The sequence below is a fragment of the Ammospiza nelsoni genome, chromosome 9, assembly GCF_027579445.1.
Source record: "Ammospiza nelsoni isolate bAmmNel1 chromosome 9, bAmmNel1.pri, whole genome shotgun sequence".
NCBI lineage: Eukaryota > Metazoa > Chordata > Aves > Passeriformes > Passerellidae > Ammospiza > Ammospiza nelsoni.
In genome coordinates this window covers 17,754,413-17,777,207 of record NC_080641.1, presented here as the reverse complement: position 1 = coordinate 17,777,207, position 22,795 = coordinate 17,754,413, and the positions used below count along the sequence as shown (strand labels likewise).

Here is a 22,795-nt window from a genome sequence, read left to right as displayed (position 1 = left end):
CACGGTTGGGCGCATCCCGGCCCGTGCCGCTGCCCTCTGGGGACCGCGGGGTCCGGGAGCCGCCCGTGCCCCGCTCCGCTGCCCTCACACGGCCGGGCCCCGGGCCCGCGCCCGCCCGGCCGCTCCCGGCTCTCGCTGCAGCCGCGGCCCTGGGAACCGAGCGGGCGGGGCTCGGCTGCAGCCGGAGCCTTTGCGGGACGGGACCGCGGCTCCCGGAAGCACCGGGAGCCGGAGCGAGCCGAGCTGGGCCGGCGGTGAGCGGCGAGCGGGGCCGCCTGGCAGGCGCGCAGGTGGGAGCGGAGCCCGGCCGGGCCGCCCCCGCGGAGCGGTGCGGGGCTGGCCGTGAGGGGGAGCCTGAGGGAGGCCGGGGGGGGAACCTTTGGGGCTAGTGGATGGGGCGGGGAGCAGGGCTGGGGAGAGAAAGCGTGGGATTAAGGGACACCGAGAGAAATGGCTGGAAATGGAGCGGTTTGGGCAAGAGGGAGAAGAGGGTGATGTTGAAGTTGCTGTGGGGAAGCGGCCGTGTGTGAAGTTGGGAAGGGGCAGGGTCTGCCCAGAGCTGTGTCAGTGCTGCTGAGGTTGTGACTGCCTTGCTGGTGCTGTGCTGAGGAGATGCTCACTATGCGTGATGTGGTGCTGCATGTAAAGTTCACAGAAACGCACATTTTACAAGTACTTGCATGGTTATCATAATTTTATACCAAGTTTTTGAAATGAGAAACGCTCTAAAGGTTCAACACTTATGGATTAAGCGAAATTCAGAGGATAGAGAGATAACAAATGTAATAATGCATATTATGGAATAAACTGAAAGATAAAAGATAAATATCAGAAGGTACCCAAAGTTGTTTCGTTTTATTAAATACTATAAACTGTGTTTTAAACCAGAGGAAGGAAGGCTTGGATTCCAGATAAAATATTTTAAGGTAATGATTGGGTGAAGAAGACTGACATAGCTTTGAGCAAAGAGGAGTGTGTTATTTGGGACATAAAGAAGGTATGCAACAAACACTTCTAAATCTGAGTGAGCACCACAGTGGGAAGTTTTATTTTTCATTGGGTCTCTACACAGGAGAATTGGTATCTAAGACAACCTTTGCTTTTTAAAGACCTCATGTGCAGAATGACAAAGTGGGCCTTGGAATTAACATTAGGTGATGGACTGCTTTTCTTGAAATCTGTGGGGTTACTTCTTTCCATAGGCACTGCACTTGACTTACCAGTGTGTTCACTGAGTTGAGCTACAGGCTGCAGGGTGAGTTTGAGGGAGGTAACAGTTGTGGAGAAAGAGATTTACAATAATCTCTCCCTTTGGAAGCTGTACTTCATTATTCCCTTGTACATTGTTAGGCATTGTGAGAAGAACTTGTGGTTGAAAATCACAGTTCTGAGCAATAAGTATCCATTGGTTCGGGATGCGTGATGTTCTGGTTGGTAGAAGTAGTATGTGTAGCAAAAATACTGGTTTGGGGCAAGACTGTTTCTAGTAAGTATAAATTTGCTTTCTTTAGAGCAATGTATTATTAGGAGTAACTCTGCCTCCAACAATCCCCAGGCTGCCTACACAGCCTAATTACTTATTCAGGTGATGCTATTGTTTGCAACAAGGAGTAAAAAGCAGGGATCATCTGTGCCAATTGCCTGTGGAATTCAAGTCACTTGTCCCCTTAAACCAGTTCTGGTTTTGGCAGTGTTCAGGGAGCACAACACATACTTATCTTTGGGACAGGCTTGCTAGAAACAGTTCCTCCCAGACTGTTCTTGAACCGCTTGCTACCTGGGCTTCTTCTTCACTGGTTACTTCAGTTCCCACCGTATTGAAGCTCCTGTGCAGGCTGTGTGCCTTTGCTGGAGCTCAGGAGGCTGCACAGCTGGATCACATCAATGGAGGGTGTCTCAGGAGGGGAGGAGAGATCCTTAACATCTCTGCTTCTCAGGATCTGGCATGATAATGTCAGATGGTTAGGAGTTCAGGATTTTGCCACTGGATTTCTGAATCTTGTCTTACATTTATATCTGTTCAGTGCAGTTCAGTTGTCTCATTTTATTTGTAATCACTAGCATGCTGCAATGCCTACAGATTGATTTTCCCTGGAGGATCTAGTTTGTGTTATTCTACTCCAAGTAGGTCACCTTGACTGAGGTGTTTGACACACTGTGTTGCCTTGAGCACCCAGACTTGATTTGTAATTCACAAATAGCAGAAGTGTAAGCTGCAGCTGAACCCCTGCTAGATTCAATGTTCAGTCTTTCAGCACCTTTAATCAAGCTCCTTCACTGGCTTGATACATCTGCAGGAGCTGCATTCCAGCAGTCCCTTGGTTCATGGCATGGCACTCCGTGAGCTTGAGGAGGGGTGGGCGTCTGAACTGAAACTGAGACCTGAATGGCTCCTTGCTTGCAGAGGCTGATGTGGCTGCTGGGATCTATCTGTGCTGTGATCTATATAATGAGCACAGTGTATGTACTGTGTGAAAACGAGATGCAGTTCAGGCAGCTTGTATCAAATTTCTGTGCTGGCAGGCAGAGTGTGGCTTAATGACTGTTATGTCAATATAAAACTATTACACTACTGGGCAGAGTTGAAGTCTTCATCTTATAAAAAAATGCTGGTGTTAACATTTAGCTTAATGAGGGCCTGAATTTCCAGAATGCAGAATATTTATACTCAATATGTGATTTGTATAATATTCATCAAACCAAATTTTCATCAGCCAAAAAAATATAATCTCTAGATTCTTAGGTCTGGTGTTAAGGATAAGGGTGGTGGGCTTAAAGAGCACTTAGCCACAGATCCCACATTTTAAGATTCACAATGCTTTAATCCTCCTGCCTGATACATAGATTAGAATGCTATTTTTTTCCCCCACAAAAGAAACAAACAAATGGAAAACCTTTGGGAGCTCATAAAACAACTCACCCAGGTTCCCTTTCTGCACGGTTTTCTGTCATGTAAGAAAACCTTGCCTGAGTCCCAAGGAGTTTATAGCTTTCTCTGAATTGAGACTTTAGTTAATAGTTAATATGGAATTGCATTCCCTTTGTTCAACTTGGCAGTGGTGGAATTTCCTGGTTGAGTGATATATATGGCCAGTGAATTACTGATACATCCTCCACTATCTTTGGCAGAAGCCAAGGTTTTGGAGCAAAGTTGAGAAGAAATCATTGGTTGATCTTTAACAGTTACCATTTAATGTGTAACTGCTCTGAACCTAGGTGCACTTGCCAGTTTTGAAAACAATCTGCATGGTTTTAAAATGGCCAAGCATTGTGGTTTGACCCCGGCTGGCAGCTAAGCACCACACAGACACTTGCTCACTGCCCCTGGTGGGATGGGGCAGACAATCAGGAAGGTAAAAGCGAGAAAACCTGTGAGTTGAGACATAGGCAGTTTAGTAGGTAAAGCAAAAGCTGCACATGCAAGCAAAGCAAACCAAAGAATTCTTTTACCACATTCCATGGGAAAGCAGGTGTTCAGCCATCTCCAGGGAAGCAGGGCTCCAGCATGTGGAGCAGTGACATGGGAAGACAAACAGCATATTTTGAACCTCGTCCCTCCTTTCTTCTCCCAGCTTTATGTACTGAGCATGACTCCATATGGTCTGGGATATGTCCCCGTGGTCCCTTGAGGTCAGCTTTCCTGGCTGCGCTCCTCCCAACTTCTTGTGCATTCCCAGCCTCCTCACTGGTGGGCTGGGAGGCAGAAAAGTGTAATTCCTGCTCAACAACAGTGAAAACATCCCTGTGTTGTCAGCACTTTTCAGCACAAATCCCAAACACATCTCCCTGCCAGCTACTGTGGAGAAAGTGAACTCTACCCCAGCCAACGCCAGCACACGAGATACGCTTGTGCCTAGGGAGCAAGGTGATGTTGCAGGAACAAGGTCCTGCAGTGATCTACTGTGCTCTACTTGATCACCTTGTGATCAAAAATACCATTTGAATGCAGTTCTGTTTTCACTTCTTTTCAGTAAAGATTTTTTTTTTAATGTAAATTGAGAAATTGGAAATACTGCCTGAAGGAAACTTTCATATAAAAAAAAAACTTTGTTCCTCAGTTTCTGCTTGAAGAGTGAGGAACAGACTTTGCTAGAGGATTTGCTTTTTGCCACACTTCTGAAAAATTGTACAAACTCCAAGAGAAGCACAGTTTTGTTTTTTTTCATAGTGTACTTAGTGCACTTTATGTCTCCAGCAAGAAAAATGAATAACAAACTGGAAAACAAAAGAAAGAGTAAGGTAAGTTTTAAAATGATGAAGTTATTTGCAGTGATTTAGTGCAAAGTGCCAGGTTTTTGGGGAGGAACAGCTGACAATTTTAGATAGCTTATGGGAGGGAACAAATAAGAAACTTGTTCACAGTATGAGGAAAATGGAAAACGTAATAGTGACATTTTAAAGTGAGGTATACAAAATATTTAGGACATGCATTACTATAATTACAGTGACATGACAGATTTCATCTTGTGGTGGTGAGGGGAGAAAGAAATGTATTGTCAAATTTTAGCAGTCCAAATATGGCAGTTAAATTATTTGTGTGTCTGTAAATCTACTTCAGAATGCAGTTCAGCAGCACTTAACTAGATTTGGAGAGGTCTATGCAGCCTCTGTACCATGTGGAATATTTGTCATAAAATCACAGAGTGGTTTGGGTTGGAAGAGAACTTTAAGGTCATCTGTTTTTGACTCCCTGCCCTGAGCAGAGACACCTTCCATGGACCATGTGGCTCAAAGCCCATCCAACCTGGCCTTGAACACTTATGGAGTAATGGAGTTTCTCCAGTTCTCTGGGCAGCCTGTTCCTGAATTAGCCCAGCCCACACCCAAGCCATTGCTCTTGGCCTTACTGCATTTCATGAGGTTCCTTTCTTCCATTTATTTCTATACTTAAAGTATATGTTGTATTTTACACCACTTTTGATAAATACAAAGCTATATTTACTAAAAAAAAAAAAAGAAAAGAATATTTTTGGAATAGAAGTTTCTCTGAGGAATGTAGTTGTGTTGCAGAAAATGACATGTCAGTTCTGTGTTATCCAGCACAGGGAAGAGGGCAATGCGTGTAGAAAGTAAGTAAAGCATAGAAAGAAGTTTTATAAAGATAGTTTTTTCAGGTTCTGTGAGTTCTCTCTTCCAGTTGGGCTTCTCCTTTGTTGACAGCTTATTGTATTTGTATAGGTGTGGCGTCAGCACTAGGTTCATATTTCATTGGAGAAATATGAGAACACCATCCTGCTTCTTTACTCTCCTATCCTAACTTCAAAGCAAACGCTCAGGAAGTGTGTCCATACATGTACCACTGGAATGACACAGAGGCGGATTCAATCAGTGTTTGTTTTCCAGCAGAACCCATATGGAGAATTTGGTGTAGTAGCACAGAAAATTTAAACTTTGCCTTTGGCAGTTTTGAGAGGCTGGTTGTCTAGTTCTGTGTTGGGCTTTGCGTATTAACTGATACACAAATGTCTTTTGTTGGTTGTGCAATGTTAAACTGATTAGTCATAAAATGGAATAAGACCTAAGAAAAATAACTCCTGTAACTTGGCTTTTTTACTCTAAAAAACTGTCTGCAGTAAAAACATTTCACAGCTAGGCTGGAAGGAATTTAATTCATGTAATGACATCACTGTGAAGTTTTGTAGCATGATACTAGTTAGTTTATTTTTCTTTTTTTAAATTAAACGTTACTTGTGATGGAGTATGGAGGAGTAAAGAAATAGTTGCCAATAGAGGTTATTTTTGTCAAATCTTTTGGTGAATTTAACTTACTTTTTTGTTGTGAGACTTGCTGGAATTTACTGTTAATTTTTTTCTTGACTTTCATCTACTTTTCAGATAATGTTGGGTGCTTGGAGTTTTTCCTATAAGTTTCTCTGATACTCCCTGTAATTCTGAGTCCTTCTACAAAGTTAAGAATAGAATCGGTTCATAGACTAATCCTTAATTTTGCACAGGATTTTGCCACAGTAGATACTTGTACAGCTGAAAACTTCAGGAGTTTATACCATCAGATCTTTAAAAGACAAAATCTTAAGGTTAAGAAAAGTCCCATAATCTTACTGCTCTGTAGTAAACACTGATTAGTATCAAGGAGTTTTGGTGTGCTGTTCATTAAGTCAAATTGATTAGGGCCTAATTTCATCTGCAAATATTAGAATTTACCAGTATTTGAGTAGGGAAAGTGTAGGGATGAACTAAAAATAAAACGTAAAATATTAAGTTTTAGCCTGAGTTGGAGGTATTACAAAGAGAGATGAAAATCTGTAAGTCAGAAATGTATTCAGTTTTGAATTATTATTATGAGCTGGAAATATGTGATTTTCCTCTTCAAAAAATCTGCTTCTTTTGAAGAGTTATTCTTCAGACTTTGGGCAGTATGGTACTTTGAGCTGACAGTATTACTTCCTGTATAGATTGCTTTGCTTTGGTTTGTGTTCTGAGAACCTTTCCAACATCCTTTTTCCTTTCAAGGAGAACAACTCTTCACATAGTATCCAAATTTTATGCAGCTGTGGGTATTGAATCCAAATGTTGCATGGCTGTAAATGCCACCTTGGCTCCCTGTGTATTGGCTCCTGTGTGGGCTGCCTTCCTTGTGGCTGCAGGGTGTGTCCCTGGCACACCTGAGGGATGACGCAGAGGGAACTGATGTTTTTACCATAACAGAGGAGAAGGTACCGAGCCCAGTCCCTGAGAGGAGTTGTTTAGTATTATAGTCAGGGAAGTGCAGGTCCTTGGCACACCCCAGTGTAAGGTACAGTTCAGAAGGCAGAGTTCATGTCACCACTCAACTTCCAGTCTTTGAATGAGCAAACCTAAATCTGAGTTTTTACACAGATTTATCCTGCAGAGTACTGAGCAGCGCATCCAGAGCCCAGTGAGGAACCTGAGCTGTAACTCTGTACAGGAAATGCAGTGGGAACTTTGATATGATTGTTGGTTTAAGATAATCCAGGTGTGGGCTGTTACTGAAGGCAAAAGTTCATTTGTTCTGTGAGGGCTGCTGCTGTGAGGGTAGCAGGAGCTCATGGCTACAAATGAGCTCTTACACCTCTGATAGTCACCTGTAAATCTAAAGGTGCTATGAGACTGCAGTTGAAGACAGCCCAACTCTTTAAAATTCAATATCTTGCTCCTTTTGTGGATTATTCAGTTTGCAGGAGAGGTCTGTGAGCTAATAAGCTTCTCTTTTTAAAGAGAAGGGACCAGGAGAGCTGGTGAGGTGTTCTGTGTGCTTAGGAGTGATTATATTATTGGCATGTGTACATTTCAGAACTCTAGTTCCTGCTTGGTGAACCAGCTTGTAAGTACAGCATGAAACTTCACACACTTGCTGTCTACAAGCCTGTCTTGTTCACCACTGACAGGACAACTTTTTAAAAGTACCCTTATTTCAGCTATCTCATGCTGGACACTTAGGTTCCCTTCTATGTGCACTTTTGGAACTCTGAGATGCATTAGTGATTTCCTTGCATTAGCAGGAAGTATTTCCTGCTGCTGGTGCCTTTTTGAGATTCACTGGGGAAAGTTCCCTTTTTCTATCATGACTTCCAAGGAAGAGAAGACAGAAGATAAATATAATGATGTGGTATGGATTCTTATGGCTTTGTTTATGGGCTTATCAAAGTGTTGTGCTTGTGCTTCTTGGTGTATTTTCATGCTGAATGCTCTGCTACTTGCTCATTAGCATACTTGTGATTTACTTTTAAAATTACATTTTAAGCTGCTTCATAAATAGGTGGTTGTATTTTACAAAGAAATTATTGTGAACATAATTTTTAATATTACTGCCTGTTTTGAAGGTTCCAGAATTGATATCTGATGATTTTTAACATTTGTAAACCCCTTTGTCATTTCACAGGCTGACAGAATGCAGAAATTTGGGTTTGAGTCAGGAGGGATATGTGTGTTTAGAAGCATTTTGAAAACTAAAAACAAACAAACCAAACCAACCAAAAACAAGTTTAAAAACCTACAGTTTAAAGTTCTAAGGACTTATCTGTATGTGTGCTTTCATGAAATTTTTGTCTTAACAATATATTGCTCTATTTCCAGTTTTTCAAGTCTGAATACTAAAAAATGAGGTAGATGGGAACAGTGAAAGAAATTGTTTGTTCAAGTTGGCTCACATAAATGTCAGTTTTCTCTCGTATCATAGGCAAGCCTTTTAGTGACATTCAGTTCTGTATTTTCTCTCAGTTGTTTTTTTTTTTCTTTACCTTCTTTTCCCTGTGTCTGTGTTGCTGGTACTTCTCCAGAAAGCATGGTCTCTGAATGTGCATGTCACTCCTTCATCACTTTGCAGGAACTGCTCTTTTTCTCCTACTTGTTCTCAGCTGTAGCAAATTTACGCATCAGGGTTGTTGTTCTTCAACTATCAGATCATCTCAGTTTTGTTGTTTAGGATGCATAATTCCACAGTTAACACCCTCATGTAATGGATTATTTCACCAGAACCAGTGGAAAACAGCAAATCTTGAGTATTGTCTGCAGCTTTCTTCTCCTTCATAGTTTATATGTCTGTTTGATTCATACTGCTCCAGTGCAGTTGCATCTTTAGTATTTGTTTCTTCAGAAGTTAAATGAGATTATAGTTCATGTAAAAGTATCTCTTATTAAGATTCCTTAATGAAACCTTGTGTGTTTCTTCCTTTGTTTCAGCATCCTGGCATCTTTTTCCTCCTTATTTGCCAGTATGCTTTTACAAATATTTTTACAAAGGCATGATTTTTTAAGACAAATAATTTTATTGCATAGGATACAAATGTGTACTTCATATCTTTGTGGCTGTTGATAATTCACTCCTGTGTGCAGGTTACTGCAATGTCTTTTAAGTGTCAGCGTTGTACAGGTAATAATTTAACTTTGAATATTTGACTGGAGAAAATCTATAAATGCTTAGAGACAAGGTAAGGACAAAATATTATAAATATAAATATATATTTATATTTATTTATATTTACATTTATAAATATAAAATAATCAGAAATATTTGAAGAGTTTAGCTCTCCAAATGTCTACAAAACCAGCAATGAAATGCATCTTGAGCTAGAGAAATGCAGTTAGCAAGAAACTGCTTCAGTTCTAGCCATAAATACTTAGAGGTACCAGCACATCCTTGAGCAGTGTGGACAAAGCTGTGTAGTTAATGAGTCAGAAGTTGTGTGCCTGCAGGTGTAAAACACGAGGACAGCTCTGCCATATGCACCCAGCAGCTGGGCTGCGTCTTGACTTCTGAAATTGAGAACCACATACATTATCTTGGCTTGTTACTCTTCTTTTGCTTGTAAACATAGTTGTAAACTTCTAGTTATTGATTTGATTTAATTTGACATTATTAAAAATGGCTCTGTTTTTGAGTAAATGGGCAATGAAGGGAGTAGAAGATAATCTTTTATAGAAAGCATTAGTTTCTGTGTATGAAATTTCTTTATATGAAGCATAGCAAAAATCATGTCATAGTCTGAGTAGCAGCAAGCTTTTTTTAAATCACCTTGTCATATATTGTGGTTGCAAAATGAAAAATACTGTCTCTATTAGTCTTCTGCAATAAGTTAATCCTTTAAACTGGTGACACATTGCAAAGAAAACTGCATCAACGTGGTGAAAGTTCCTGGTAGAGATGAGGATGGTACAGCTGTACCAACATGAAGTTTGTGGTAGTCAGCGCAGCCTGAGAAAGCAGTTACAGTGACCTCGTCATCTATATTCAATGAATTTTTTTCTGGGCAGGATGATCAGCAGGACAGGTTTAGTGCTGCCTCCCCTAAAGCTTCTCCATCCCATGTCTTCCTCTCCAACTCTGCTTTCCCACAACTCTCCCTTCAGTCAGGCATACCTCTCATTCTCATTTAAAGCAGCCCAACCTCACCCTTCTTTTGCAGGCCTGGTGCCACCTGGCAAGGCAGAGGCTGCAACCTGACAGCCTTGGGAGAGCTGGAAGAGTGGGAAAATCTCTTCAGTGTGGGAACAGCTCACTGCAGCAGGAGCACAGGGCATTCTGCTGTACCCCAGCAGAAAACACCATCACCCTGAAAATACCTTCTGAGCCTTCACCTACATAAACAAACCAGTGATTCCCAATGTCTGCAATATTACCTTTGGGTTTGTTTCTTTTTTTCTGTTTCAGAAAGGAAAAGGTCAAGAAATGTCTGCCAATTTAAAGTACCTTTCCTTGGGCATCCTGGTTTTTCAGACCACAAGTTTAGTGCTGACCATGCGCTATTCTCGGACGCTGAAAGAAGAAGGACCGCGTTACTTGTCCTCTACTGCAGTAGTTATTGCTGAACTTCTGAAGATTTTGGCCTGTATTCTATTAGTCTACAAAGACAGCAGTATGTGTCAAATTTTGCACCAAGTAATTTTCCTAATCAATATGCTGTATTGTAGTGGCAACTGCAAAGCAGCCATGTGAGTACAGGCATACAACAAAGCATTTCCCTTCTCCTTGTGTAAGAAATAGTCTTGGAAAGACAATAATCATACTGCATATTTGCTTGAGAGAATGGATACTGAGGAGGGCAGGAATGAATTTTATGTTAACATCTCAAAGTTTGTGTTTTCTCAGGCATTTTAAGAAATCTGTATGTAAAAGTAGGAAAAAATGAAAAGCTTTAAGTGTGTCCAAAGGATGAATGATAATTTAGAAACCAGTGATAAACAGCAGATGCAGAAGGGAAGAAGCAATTTCATTGTTACAGGAAGAATCATAGTTTAAGCCTAAAAAAAGAAAACTATATTCACATTTACTCTAGTTTTTATTTTGTATATTTAAAACTGAATTTATCTGGTTTCTGTTTGATTTTCAACAGCTTAAAAATGTCATTGCCTGTTCATAAATATTGATGACTCTGTAGGATTCTAAATGTGCACTTTTTAGGTGGTACTCTTTGATGTATTATCTTAAGTGTTTGATAGAATTTGAATAAGTTTAACTCAAAGTATTTTGAATAATTGTTTTCATTCTGATATTCCAGGCTGCAGGAAGACACTTGCAGCCATATTTCCATAAGGAAATATACAAGGCCTATGAAAGTGAAACAAACATAGATGGTATTTTCAGGTCTTGGTGTAGTGATAGCTATAAAAAGAGGCAACAATTTAAGAACAGAACATTGCTGTTTGTCTTTTTTCCACTCCTTTCCTTTTAGTGAATGTCTATTTCTTTTACTGTTTCTTTGGGTAGAATGCAATTTACGGACTCTGAACAGAGTGCTACATGATGAAATCCTTAACAAACCCATGGAAACCCTTAAACTTGCTATTCCTTCAGGAATTTACACTCTTCAGAACAACTTGCTATATGTAGCATTGTCAAACCTAGATGCAGCCACATACCAGGTATTGCATATTTGGATTTCTCTGTAAGTTTAAAAAAAAAAGAAGAAACAAGAAAACCCATGAATTGTGGCATAGTAGCAGTAACTGTTCTGGTTCTTCTAGGTTACATATCAACTGAAAATTCTCACCACAGCATTGTTTTCTGTGTCCATGTTGAGCAAGAAACTGGGTGTATACCAGTGGCTGTCACTAGTAATATTGATGACAGGAGTGGCATTTGTGCAGGTAAATATTTGCAGGTGATTTGTGGAGTTTTAATGTGTTTATTCAAGAAGCATGAATTTCTATACTGATTATCCAGCTTTCTGATTCTACCAGCTGCACACGAGCCCCAGAGTATAGTCAGGAGCTACGAATCACAGCTGGCCAGGTCTGGAGGACACCAGAAGTGGTTCAAAGGCAGAAGATAACACCTCTTTTGCAACCCAGTGCTCTACTATAGAATGTGACAGGGCCTCTGGAGCAACCTGCAAGTAATAATGATAGCAATTTTATTAGCACGTTTCTTCAGGCATTAGGAATTCAGAGATCGTGTCTACCAGTGCAGGCTGTGTTCACTTTGTCATATGGATTCAGCATGGCAAATTTACTTTAGACTTATTTTAAAAAGCTAAATTGGCCCCAGTTCTCAATAGTGCAGGTATCAGAGTTGATAGTTTTCAGAGGGCAGGTTCGTAGGATAAGAGGATAAAAATTCTAAGAATTTTTAGCAGATTTTAGTATACCTGGAAATACTTTATTTTAAAATTTAAGAATTTGGAAAAAGATACAGTGATTAAATGCAGTAATGAAAAATGATAACAAAATACTCTGACAGTATTTAACAGACTCCTCAGAAAGTTTTTGTCCATGGCATTGCATTTTATTAGTTAGACACATTGCAAGATTTAACTGGTCTGCACAATCACCAAAGAGGGGCACATGAAAAACACAATTCATCCTATCTTAAAGACAATTGATGTAAGTCATTTCCTAACTGTGCTTATATTTGTAAGGTGAACAACTGTTGGGTGGCACAAGTTGGTGGCAGAGAATGACCATGATAAGTCATACTGGGATTCACAAACAGTTCTTGCTTATAAAATATAAATCCTGCAGCTGTTTAAATTGATGAATATTCTCCCAGTTCAGGCACAATTTTACTCCTTACAAATACATAGGAAAATAATTACAGCTTTGCAGTCTTTTAAAGGTATTTGTAGTGCAAAATACAAAATTTTTCAAGTATGTGATTGTCTGTATTTAGTAACTGTTACTGTCTGTGGAAAACAAATTTGCATTTTGTAGATACTCATGACTTGATTTCATCAGTGAGTTTTATGTATTTATTTTTAAATCCAGTGGCCTTCAGACTCTCAAGCAACACCTGCTAAGGAGCACTCAGCAGGATCACAGTTTGTAGGCCTGATTGCAGTTCTCATAGCATGCTTTTCTAGTGGATTTGCTGGAGTTTATTTTGAGAAAATTTTAAAAGAAACTAAGCAGTCTGTGTGGATCAGAAACATTCAGCTTGGTAAGTTTAATTTTAATCATCTGTTAGAGATACTGCATTCTGAAGCATAAAGACAATTGTGCAAAATAAATGTATAAATAAAAAATACCACCAACATTTTAGTATGCTACATATAAGTTATTTTAAAATCAAAATTCAAACTCTGCTAGAGGGAATTATAGGCATTTCTTTCTGATTTCAGTCTAGTTCTTGATTTACTTTGTTAATATAATAACTGTACATTTGTGCAGAAACTGTTAATTGAATTTTTTTTACTATTTTTTAGAGAATGTAGGAATATTAAAACGAAATACATTTCCAAGTTAGTGTTTTGAGATGTTTTAAGATTAATGTATTTTTTCCTCTCATGTCTGGGTAGGCAGCTTTTTGTATTAAAAGTGCAAGCTATAAAATCTGCTTTGTTTGTGAACAAAGTGGAGGTAATTATTTACTGTTATTTCAGTAGCAAAGGTAATTTTCTTTTGTGTGCATAATCATTGAGGAGAGGCATATGGAAAATACCAGTTCATCTTAACTATTTGTACAGCTGTACCTACAGTGCACCTATCAGCATGCATCACATTATATTCACATCACCTATATTAACATACATTAACCACTCTAGTCTTCACCTACCTTTTGTAGGCAAAATCTATTTATGGCACATTTGAATGAGTGCACTGAGCAGAATTTGACCTTCCCAGTGCCTTAGGATGGACTAGGGATCAAATCCACAGTGTAAAGTTAAGTCATGAGATGATTTGGTGGATCAGAGCTGTGTGGAGAGTGGTAGAATGTAGCACAGTACTGTAAGAACAGGAGATGGTGTGGCTTCTTTTGTAATTAGTTAGTTGGTCAATAAGCCATCTTTTTTTTCCTTTACTTTCTTACTACTGTATTTTAATTATAAATGGTTTCAGTTAAAAAAGCAGAAGTTAATTTTGAATACATTCAAACATTTTTATATGATCATAAGTGTTAGCCAGACATTCATAAGCAAGAGCTCTGAAGTAGAGCTTTTCTTAAAACACAAGCAAAAAACCTGCATGTCCAACCAGGTTTTCATTTTCCTATCCATAGAGAATTATAAAAGTGTAGAAAATAATGGGAAAATAAATTAGAATTGTTTTAAAAATCAGTTTTTAATGCACACCAATACTATAATAAGGATGTATGAATAGTTTATTATACTTCTTTATCTTAACAGATTAATTGGAAATGACAAGTAAATGGTTTAATCTGAATGATAACTATGTTTTTAGTTTTGCCTACAAAAAGAATTATTTCTTGTCAAACAGAAGTTGTTATTTTGTTCAAAACAATTCTGGCTTTTTCAGATGCTGAGAAATATGATGAAAATAACCTTTTCTCAGAGAAGGAATAGAAAAAAGTGTTGCCCCTTTCATGCTCAGGACTATAGCAGACATAATCACAGAGTAGCTGCTGTCATGCTCGAGGAATTAGGAAAAGCTTCCCATTTGATAGAAGAACAATGGACTCACTAAATTAAAAACTCCACAGTCTCACCTCAGATTCAGCTTTTGACATTATGTCTTTACTAGTAAAAATTCATTGTGTTTGAGACTGGCTCAGGAGAATCCCATTTCAAAGATCCTTGTCTGAATTGGCAAACTGCTAATTGCTGCTCCTGCTGTGCCAGAGACCTTCTATTCCACTGAGAGTTTTCCCTGTTTTTCTCTCCAGGTCATACAGGGTGACTTCAGCCTTCAGTCATTACTAGTTTCAGGAAAACTGAAATTGCATTTAAGTGAATTTTGCTATATGCCATAAACAAAAATCTCTCCATTCCAGTAGAAAGCAATGGAAGATAAGTATATAAGGATATCTTTATGGAAACAATCAAAACTTTTTTCAGATGTGGAGAATAGCTTTTAAAAGAGAACAGCAAGCTGATTGCATTTGGATGTGATGGTATTGCAAGTGACGGTCCAATTTTAAAATCAGAAATGCATGAGCAGCCTTTAAGGACAAGGAACCTGTTTGCATGTTTTTCACCTGAAGCTTTTAAACCAATCTTGTACTTTCAGGGTTTTTTGGTAGCATATTTGGACTGATGGGTGTTTACATTTATGATGGAGAACAACTGTCAAAGAATGGATTTTTTCAAGGATACAATAAACTTACTTGGGTGGTGGTTGTTCTACAGGTGAGACCTCGTGTTCCATGTTTCTGTGAAGGCACTCAGGGATTTACTCTTTTATAAATAACTGTGGAAACTAATGGGTGTCCTTGAAGGTGCTGAGAATTCTACAGTTGAAAGTCTGATTTATCATTATTATCATACTCTGAATGAAAATCTGGAAGTATGTAGCAAGTATGTGATTAAGTATTGTGCAAATTAAAAGCATGTAAGCATTATTTATTTTGTGATGTTTAAATTTATCTCTCTATATGCCCTTCCCCATGTGACTAAAAATGTACAGTACAAGCATTTCCACTCATTTAATGGTGGTAATGTGATCAACAATTTCTTTAATGGGGAAAGAACTACTCCTCCAATATTTATTGTCAACTGTATATATTCCTAATATAAAATAAATGTATTGCTCCTCAACACAGACAAAAGCTTTTCCTAAAGTAGGTGCATGGTGTCAAAACAGATGCTCTCAGTCAAATTATCGTTTTGTGAATCCAAACCTTGCTGTTTTTCCAGGCACTTGGAGGGTTGGTGATTGCTGCTGTTATAAAATATGCCGACAACATTTTAAAGGGATTTGCAACTTCTCTCTCCATTATACTGTCAACATTGATCTCCTATTTCTGGCTGCAAGATTTTGTCCCTACAAGGTAAGAATTATTTTCCATGTTTACTAAAAAAAAAAAAAAAAAAAAAAACAGTTGAAAATTTACTGCTTACCAGATATAACTGCGAAAATAAATAAAAGAGAAATCCCATCCAAGCCGCACTTCGGAATGTCTTGCACATCAAGGTTTAGCCTCATCCCGTAGCTAACAGTGAGCTTCTCAGGCGGGTGAGCAGCCGCTGGCCCGGGGCCCCGCGGCTCGGGGGCCGCGCTCCCTGCGGCTGCTGCCGCTGCCCGGGGCCGCTCTTCGGGCCGGGCGCGCCCCCTGCGGGCACCGCGCCCCTGGCCCGGGCTGCGGCTGCTCCGTGTCCCGCGCTGCGGGCCCGGGACCAGGGGCTGCGGCTGCTCCGTGTCCCGCGCTGCGGGGCCGGCACAGGGGCATCGCCTCTGTGCTGCCTTTCATCGCCCGCAGCACAGGCTCTAACACAGGTGACTGCAGTCACGCACCCATGGAAGTGACGCTGCAGCACTGAGTTGCCCAAGGGCAAGCAGAAGCCCAAAGGCAAAGCCTTTTCTAAAGGCAATGCAATATCTTGTAGTTAGAACAGCCAAGAAAGAAAAAGAAATCCTTGCTCCATTTTTCTAGGCCCTGTACACTGTCCTGATGCTTTGGGGATCAGACACTGGTGGCTCTGTGTGCCACAGGCTTTGTACATGGGTAGGTTGAGAACACTGCTTGTCTTGGCAGTGCATGTTCCTATATGGAGTGTAGAATTAATAATCCCACTTCCAGGTGTAGGAATAGGATTTTACTTATGACTGACCAACACTCCTTGCATATGTTACATGTACTCATAACACAAGAATATTTTGAATAATATTTATGACTTTTGTATCTGGTACAAAGAAACATCTTTTTATCTAAAAATATATATTTGCAATACTGCGGTCCCTTTTATCCTTACCCATTCTGTGATTCTGTATTATCAGGACTTAAGCATTCAAAAAAGGAAATTGAATAGCTGTTTAGTCTTAAAAAGTGGAGGACATTGAACTTAAATTATAAGTAGATTATATTTGTCCCATTAAAACAAATGTAGAAAGTGCTTTAAGAATTTCTGTGTACTCAAATGGAAAATTAATAAGTAACTTAACAGCTTCTGCAAACATGTTGAAAATTAAATACAGCCAAGTAGCAGTAGGTAGAACTTGAGGCGATCCTATTTAATAAAACTTGACTAACTTGAGTTAATCAAACTTAATCTTTAGTACCTTGCTTATGCTAACAATGCATTTGAACTGAAACTGCAATTTTTTCTGTCACATCAACAGTTTTGATGGGGTAATCGATGTAAAGTACTTAAATGCTTGAATGTATTGCAAGGGGCCATGTCTCAAAACAGGTTGAATGTATTCTCTGAAGGATTATCATATCATATGCCACAGTTTTTTTAGCATTTGCTTCAGAAGATGAAATTGTTGATGATGTCATGTCTGTGAGGAGATTCTTTTCTAAAATATGTACTGATTGTCTCCTAGCTTTGGTTATTTGGTATCAGACTTTAACTATCAAAAAAACTTGAAAGACCAAAATGTCACAATAGAAAAGATGCCTTTATTGTGTTGTCATAAGACAGATCTTTCTGTATCTGACAAAAATTAGATTATACTGACTTGCAAACTGGTTCTTGGGCAGCAGTAATTTATTTTGACATAAGCTTTGGACTTCAAAGCAAACACAGCTCCAACAACATGATGTATGTAGTATAAGAATGGGTGGGTAACCACAGAAACTGCTTTTCTTCAGCCCCTGATTCCATTTTGCATAAATCTTTACGTAAAAGTTTAAGGGGAAAAGGATTGATCTGATTGCTTTTGGAAATTCCATGAAAGTGTAGTTTTAATTTTCAGAATATGTTAGTATAATGATACATGAATTTGCAGTTACAAGTTTCTTACCTCAAAAGCTTTGTGCATCCCCCTAAAAGAAATGCATACAAATTATTTTGGTCTTTATCAATTGGACAAATATAATTTATCTTTCTGTTTTCCTCGTGGAAAAATGTTCTTTCTTTTGATTGTATTGCATAAATAAATTTGCATCAACTAAAACAAACTTTTTTTTTCATCCCTGTTCTATTCAGTGTCTTTTTCCTCGGAGCCATCCTTGTAATAGCAGCTACTTTTCTATATGGTTATGATCCCAAACCTGCAGGAAATCCCATTAAGGCATAGCAGACTTCCTCATCAACCTGCTTCTCGAGATCATGCACTGGGGGCCTTGCTAGCACTGGCATGTGGGAAGTGTCACTGTGCACTGCCAGGGAAGGATGACTGCCCTGCATCTATTGAAGAAATGCTGAAGAGTAGTTCTGAACAGCCAGAGGGGTTACAGGTGGAGGGTGATGCTGTCTGCAACTGATGGGGGGGGAAATGTCAGGGGAATGCCCAGTGCAACTTGCTAATAAAAACTTGAAAGAACCAAAAGTTTCCAAGAAACTACAATTAGGAATGTTTACACCTTTGACTGAGATTGCATCACAAGAATTACTGTATTGACTGCTGCAGAAATATGTCCTATGCACTCTTTAAAAGAGCACACGACAACATTGTCAGATTGTATGTTTTTGCTATTCAATTCTATTTAATCTTAGTAAATATGTTTTTAACTGTTTGTCTATTTACGTGAAATGAGCAGAAAGTCATAGTTCTAAAGTGATGGTTCTAATTAGGTACTCCTTATTAAAACTGAAAATTGAAGTATGATTGAAAGACACTTTCACAATATCAAATATTTTTATATTTTTAGAAGGCTGATTTAATAACAGAAATCTGTTATTAAATGATAGTATTTTAATTCTGTTGCTTCTATAAAACTGTTGTAGGAATGTTAACATTCTCACTGAAATACAAAGGGAGGAATACTCCAGCCTTCATCAGCCTGTAGTGTTGGAGCAGATGGAATAACTCTGGGAACACAGGCTGGAGGTTACTGTGCTAACCTGGGAGCAGCAGTAGGGATGTGATGGCTGCTTGCTCAGATGTGATGTTCATTCTTTTTTTTTTTTACTGATTATAAATCAACTTTTTGGTAGAATCTTAAAAGTAGTTTTTGTGCTTTAAATCGCCTCTGAAGATTTTTTTTAAACCATGATTTCAAAAGACAAAGAGCTCATAATAAGCATTTTAAAGGCATTATCATTGTCTGTAACAGCTCCATCTGGAGATATTATGGTATGGCATCTGTATACTGTACTGTACTTTATTACAGAGGTGTTTTTTAAACAAGTGTTGTTTACTCATGAACTCTTCCAGGCTTTTTCTGTATATTTCTATGTAATGGTTTAATTGGAGTTTTGGTGGGGTTTTTTAAATTATTATTATTTTGTTCTGAGAGTCCTTGAGCCAACAGATTAAAATGGGTTCTCTGGACCTATTTGTTCTAATAGTAGAATTACTGTAATAGGAAGTATAATTAAAAAGCAATTAATTGTGCAATAGGTAAATATAAAAGCATGCTGTTATTCTGTTTAAAGCAAAAAAAAACAAAAAAACAAAAAAAACACTTCACAAAGAACCCTTGCTGCAATTAGATTAATTAGACTGTTATGAACACTTGCATATAGTCAGAAACACTAAAAAAATCTGCAACTAATAAACAAAAAAAAAACTGTCTTAAAAATCATTGGTTTTCAGGTTCACAATGGATGTTAATGTCAAGTGACTCATGTGACACCTGTGATGGTGCATTTATATAAAAGCATTTTGGGAGTCCCTTACCAGTAGAATGGCAAGTGGTAAAAATGTCTTTATTCCTTTCTTACCTGCCACCACTCCCTCCATTCTCTTTCTCACATCTGTCTTGTACTAAAGGAAATGTGTAATAGAAAGGTGTTTTAAAATGTTTACCGAAGTACCTCATCTGATTGACCAGGAGATTCTGTAGGAGTGCTCTGAGATGTCTTAGTGAAGTATTGTAAATGGGAAAGGAAGAATTCCACTGATGTCAATCAAGTAAAAATGGTTTCTTTCTTCTGTTGGCAATTACATGTTTTATCAACATTTTGTTTGTTTGTCTTATCAGAGCAAGACATTAAAGAAATATCAGAGCTCTGCCTAGAGCTTGTTAAGCTTTGTGAACTTTGAATCTGTCCCAGCATGTTGTAATTGCAGTAGCTTTGCTACTTGGCAATCAAAGCTATCTAAATGGGCATTCTGGGTTAATATTAAATCTTTTACACGTAACATTCAATGTGGCACAATCTTTGAAAAGTCACATTTAGCCATGCCCCCCTGCAGTGCACCCTGCTCACGGCAGTGCCAAGCACAGAATGGGACCTGCACAGCTCTGAAATGAGGTGGGAGGTGTTGGTGGCAATCTCTCAACTGGAGTTTGGTCCTACACAGGAATACTTTTGATTTCGTGAATCACAGTAGTGGGAGTGTTCAAGTGATATAATTGGTAACTTTCTTTTAAAAAGTCTCCAAAAAACATAAAAAGCAGGTTGAGAACACTTTAAAGCCGGTTGTACTGGAAGGGACCAAAAAAGCCAAATAATTACCACGTGGCTGGAGCTCTGTGACATGTAGCCTGGTTTTAATATTTCTGGTACACCTGTCAATATTTGCCAGGATGTTTAAAGGAAGGACCAGGCATATGTCCTGGTCTTTCCTTTTCCCTCTTTGCTTTGGAATAGAATGCCATGCAGCTTTGGAAAACTGCCTGCTGTACTAAGGAACAGTAGCTCCTTTCTGTAAAGGAACAGTCGCTCCTGCCTGTAAATCCATGACTTCCATGCTTTCACTTGACAGCCCAATTCTGTTTTCCAGCAGAAGGATAGATATCCTCACAGACTTGTTGCTGAAAAGTGATTTTGCATTTTTAGCTGTGTTTCCTCACAGAGAGGAAAGGCTCTTCTCTGAGGTGTGACTCTGGGCAAGGGGAGGCAGCACTTGCTTTGTGAGAACAGAAAGGATTTCAGGAGGGCTTACTGATTTCTGTGACCTTTGCATTGGGGAGCATGTGCACATTTTCTCACTGAGATACTTCTGTATTTGGATTTTTATTTTTTTTAAGTAGCTTTAAGTCTATAACTCATTAACTAACCAAAGAGTAATAGCTAGCACAGAGTTTTGGGAGGTAGTGGATAATGTACTTTGAGTTTGCCCTAAAAGCAAATGGTGTAGGAGTCTAACTTCCCAAAAATAAACTTGTCTTTCTGAACTATTTTCTGACTTTTAGACAATGGTTTTGTTAGTTTAGTTGTATATTTAGGAGGCTAACCTATACATAGCAGAATTTTGTTTAAATATTTATAAAGTTATAGAAGTTATAGCTAGCTATTTATTTGCAATAACTTGAATTATGTGATTTTTCTTTCTGGACTTATATGTTGGGTGTACTAGTATTTATTGAATGCTTGGATATTTGGTAGTTTTATTTGAGAATCTCTGGGATACATGGTAAATGGTCAAATAACAATAAACTTAGGACTATCTTCAAAGCAAAAGATATCAATTCAATGGTGAAAAAAAATTGAGTGTAATAAAGTAAGATAAACTTTTCTTTCAATATTGTATTTCTAAGCAATCCACAAGTGCCCAAAAATGTATTCTCAAAGAATTCAGATAATTCTCAAAGAGTTCAGGTAATTGTATAGTTTTATTCAACTTCATTGTTTTAGATAAACTTTAAGAAAACCTCCCTTTCTATTTGTTTCAGTAAAGGGTAGATAATTGTTCTAGATTAAACTTCTATACTGTAACACCTTTGGTTATTTACTACAATGTTTTAGTAACTATTATGTTATTTTTCCTCAAAAAGCCAAAACAATCTCATTTTGCTTGTGTTTCATGTGCATACAGGCCTCTCACAGGCTCTTAGTAGTACATAATTCTTTTGTATGTGTTTTTAACTTATTTTTGTGGCTGTAATTCAAAATACTGTAATAGACTTTGTTTATTTTTTTTAATTGATAAATGAAACATTGCATTTCTTCTGTTTTTTGTTGTCAGTAACTTTCATATTTGAATGTATTTCCTGATCAGCCCTGCATGTTCTGTTGTATTTAAGCAATTGGCATTTTCCAAATTTGAATTTGTTGCTTGTTTCCTCCTGGTGACAATGTTTCTTGCTGGATATTATGTTGAGGAGGATTATGCATTCCTTTCATATCTGAAATCTATGTTCTCTATATTTGTGAGAATGAGTTATTAAAAACCAGTAAAAGGGGTTTTTTGTGTATTAGAAAGGTAACAGTTATGTATAAGATGGTATTATAGCATATATGTGTAATTTGTCATTACCTAAGATGGTGCATTACTGTAAGAAAGTCCAAATATTGTTTCCTTGCCTTTGTTTTAATTGTTCTTTTCATTTTTAATGCTGATTAATTTCCAGAGGAAGAGAGTCCTGTTCTTTCCAGGTAAGCTCATTGTATGTTTTTAGGTATCTAGAATTAAGACATTCTATAAAGAAAAATTTGGGGCAAAATGCAACAAAATATGTGAAATTGATTAGATCATATCTTCTGCTTCAGTTACTGTCCAAAGTTCTGTTCAGTTGAATTCTTAGCTTTTTATAAGTATTTCTCAGCTGAATTTCTAACTCTTTCTAGAACAAGAAATAGTGTCCTGACTTGCCATTCAGTGCTTGTTCTTGCTCTTGAATGTCTGCTGCACATTTGCATCCAAGAGTAGACATGGCACATTAACTTGTCTGCAACCTCCCGTCATCATTCTGACTGTAATTAGAAATATTAATTTCATTAGTGATTTATAGCTCAGTAAGAATTGCTTATATGCTAAGCATATGTTTGTATTTGCTGCCATGATTTTTTTAGATTTTTTTAAAACTTTGTCCTTGTTGTCAATATATGAGCCCAAATATAGTATTCAAACATTGTAGCAAAAATTTTAAGGTAGTCTTAGTTTTTTACACGTTGATATTCGTGTGTGATTACACTGAATACAGTTCTAATGTATGGTGTTTCCAGGCAATTTGGAAAAGGTTATTTTTTTTTGGTCTAACACTGCTGAGCACTGGAATGCATCTTACAGGACCTAACACAGTCCTTCTTTTAATCCATATTAAGATAAAATACTGTATTTTTTTTCTTCTATATGAGTAGATAATGCCACTATAGTAATAAAGTGGTTGAAATTAAGCATTGGCTTTATTAGGAATATGATTAAAAAC

At 38.2% G+C, this 22,795-nt stretch overlaps 1 protein-coding gene across 1 annotated transcript; it reads left to right on the top strand.

Annotated features, from left to right (window-relative positions):
- Positions 1-208: 208 nt before the first annotated feature.
- SLC35A3 (solute carrier family 35 member A3) lies at positions 209-19,659 on the top strand. The gene is made up of 8 exons (XM_059478599.1): positions 209-290; positions 10,130-10,334; positions 11,186-11,340; positions 11,443-11,565; positions 12,682-12,853; positions 14,881-14,999; positions 15,507-15,640; positions 17,742-19,659. Exons 2-8 carry the CDS (start codon positions 10,148-10,150, stop codon positions 17,830-17,832), a joined length of 981 nt encoding a protein of 326 aa, XP_059334582.1. The 5' UTR covers positions 209-290; positions 10,130-10,147; the 3' UTR covers positions 17,833-19,659.
- Positions 19,660-22,795: the final 3,136 nt, after the last annotated feature.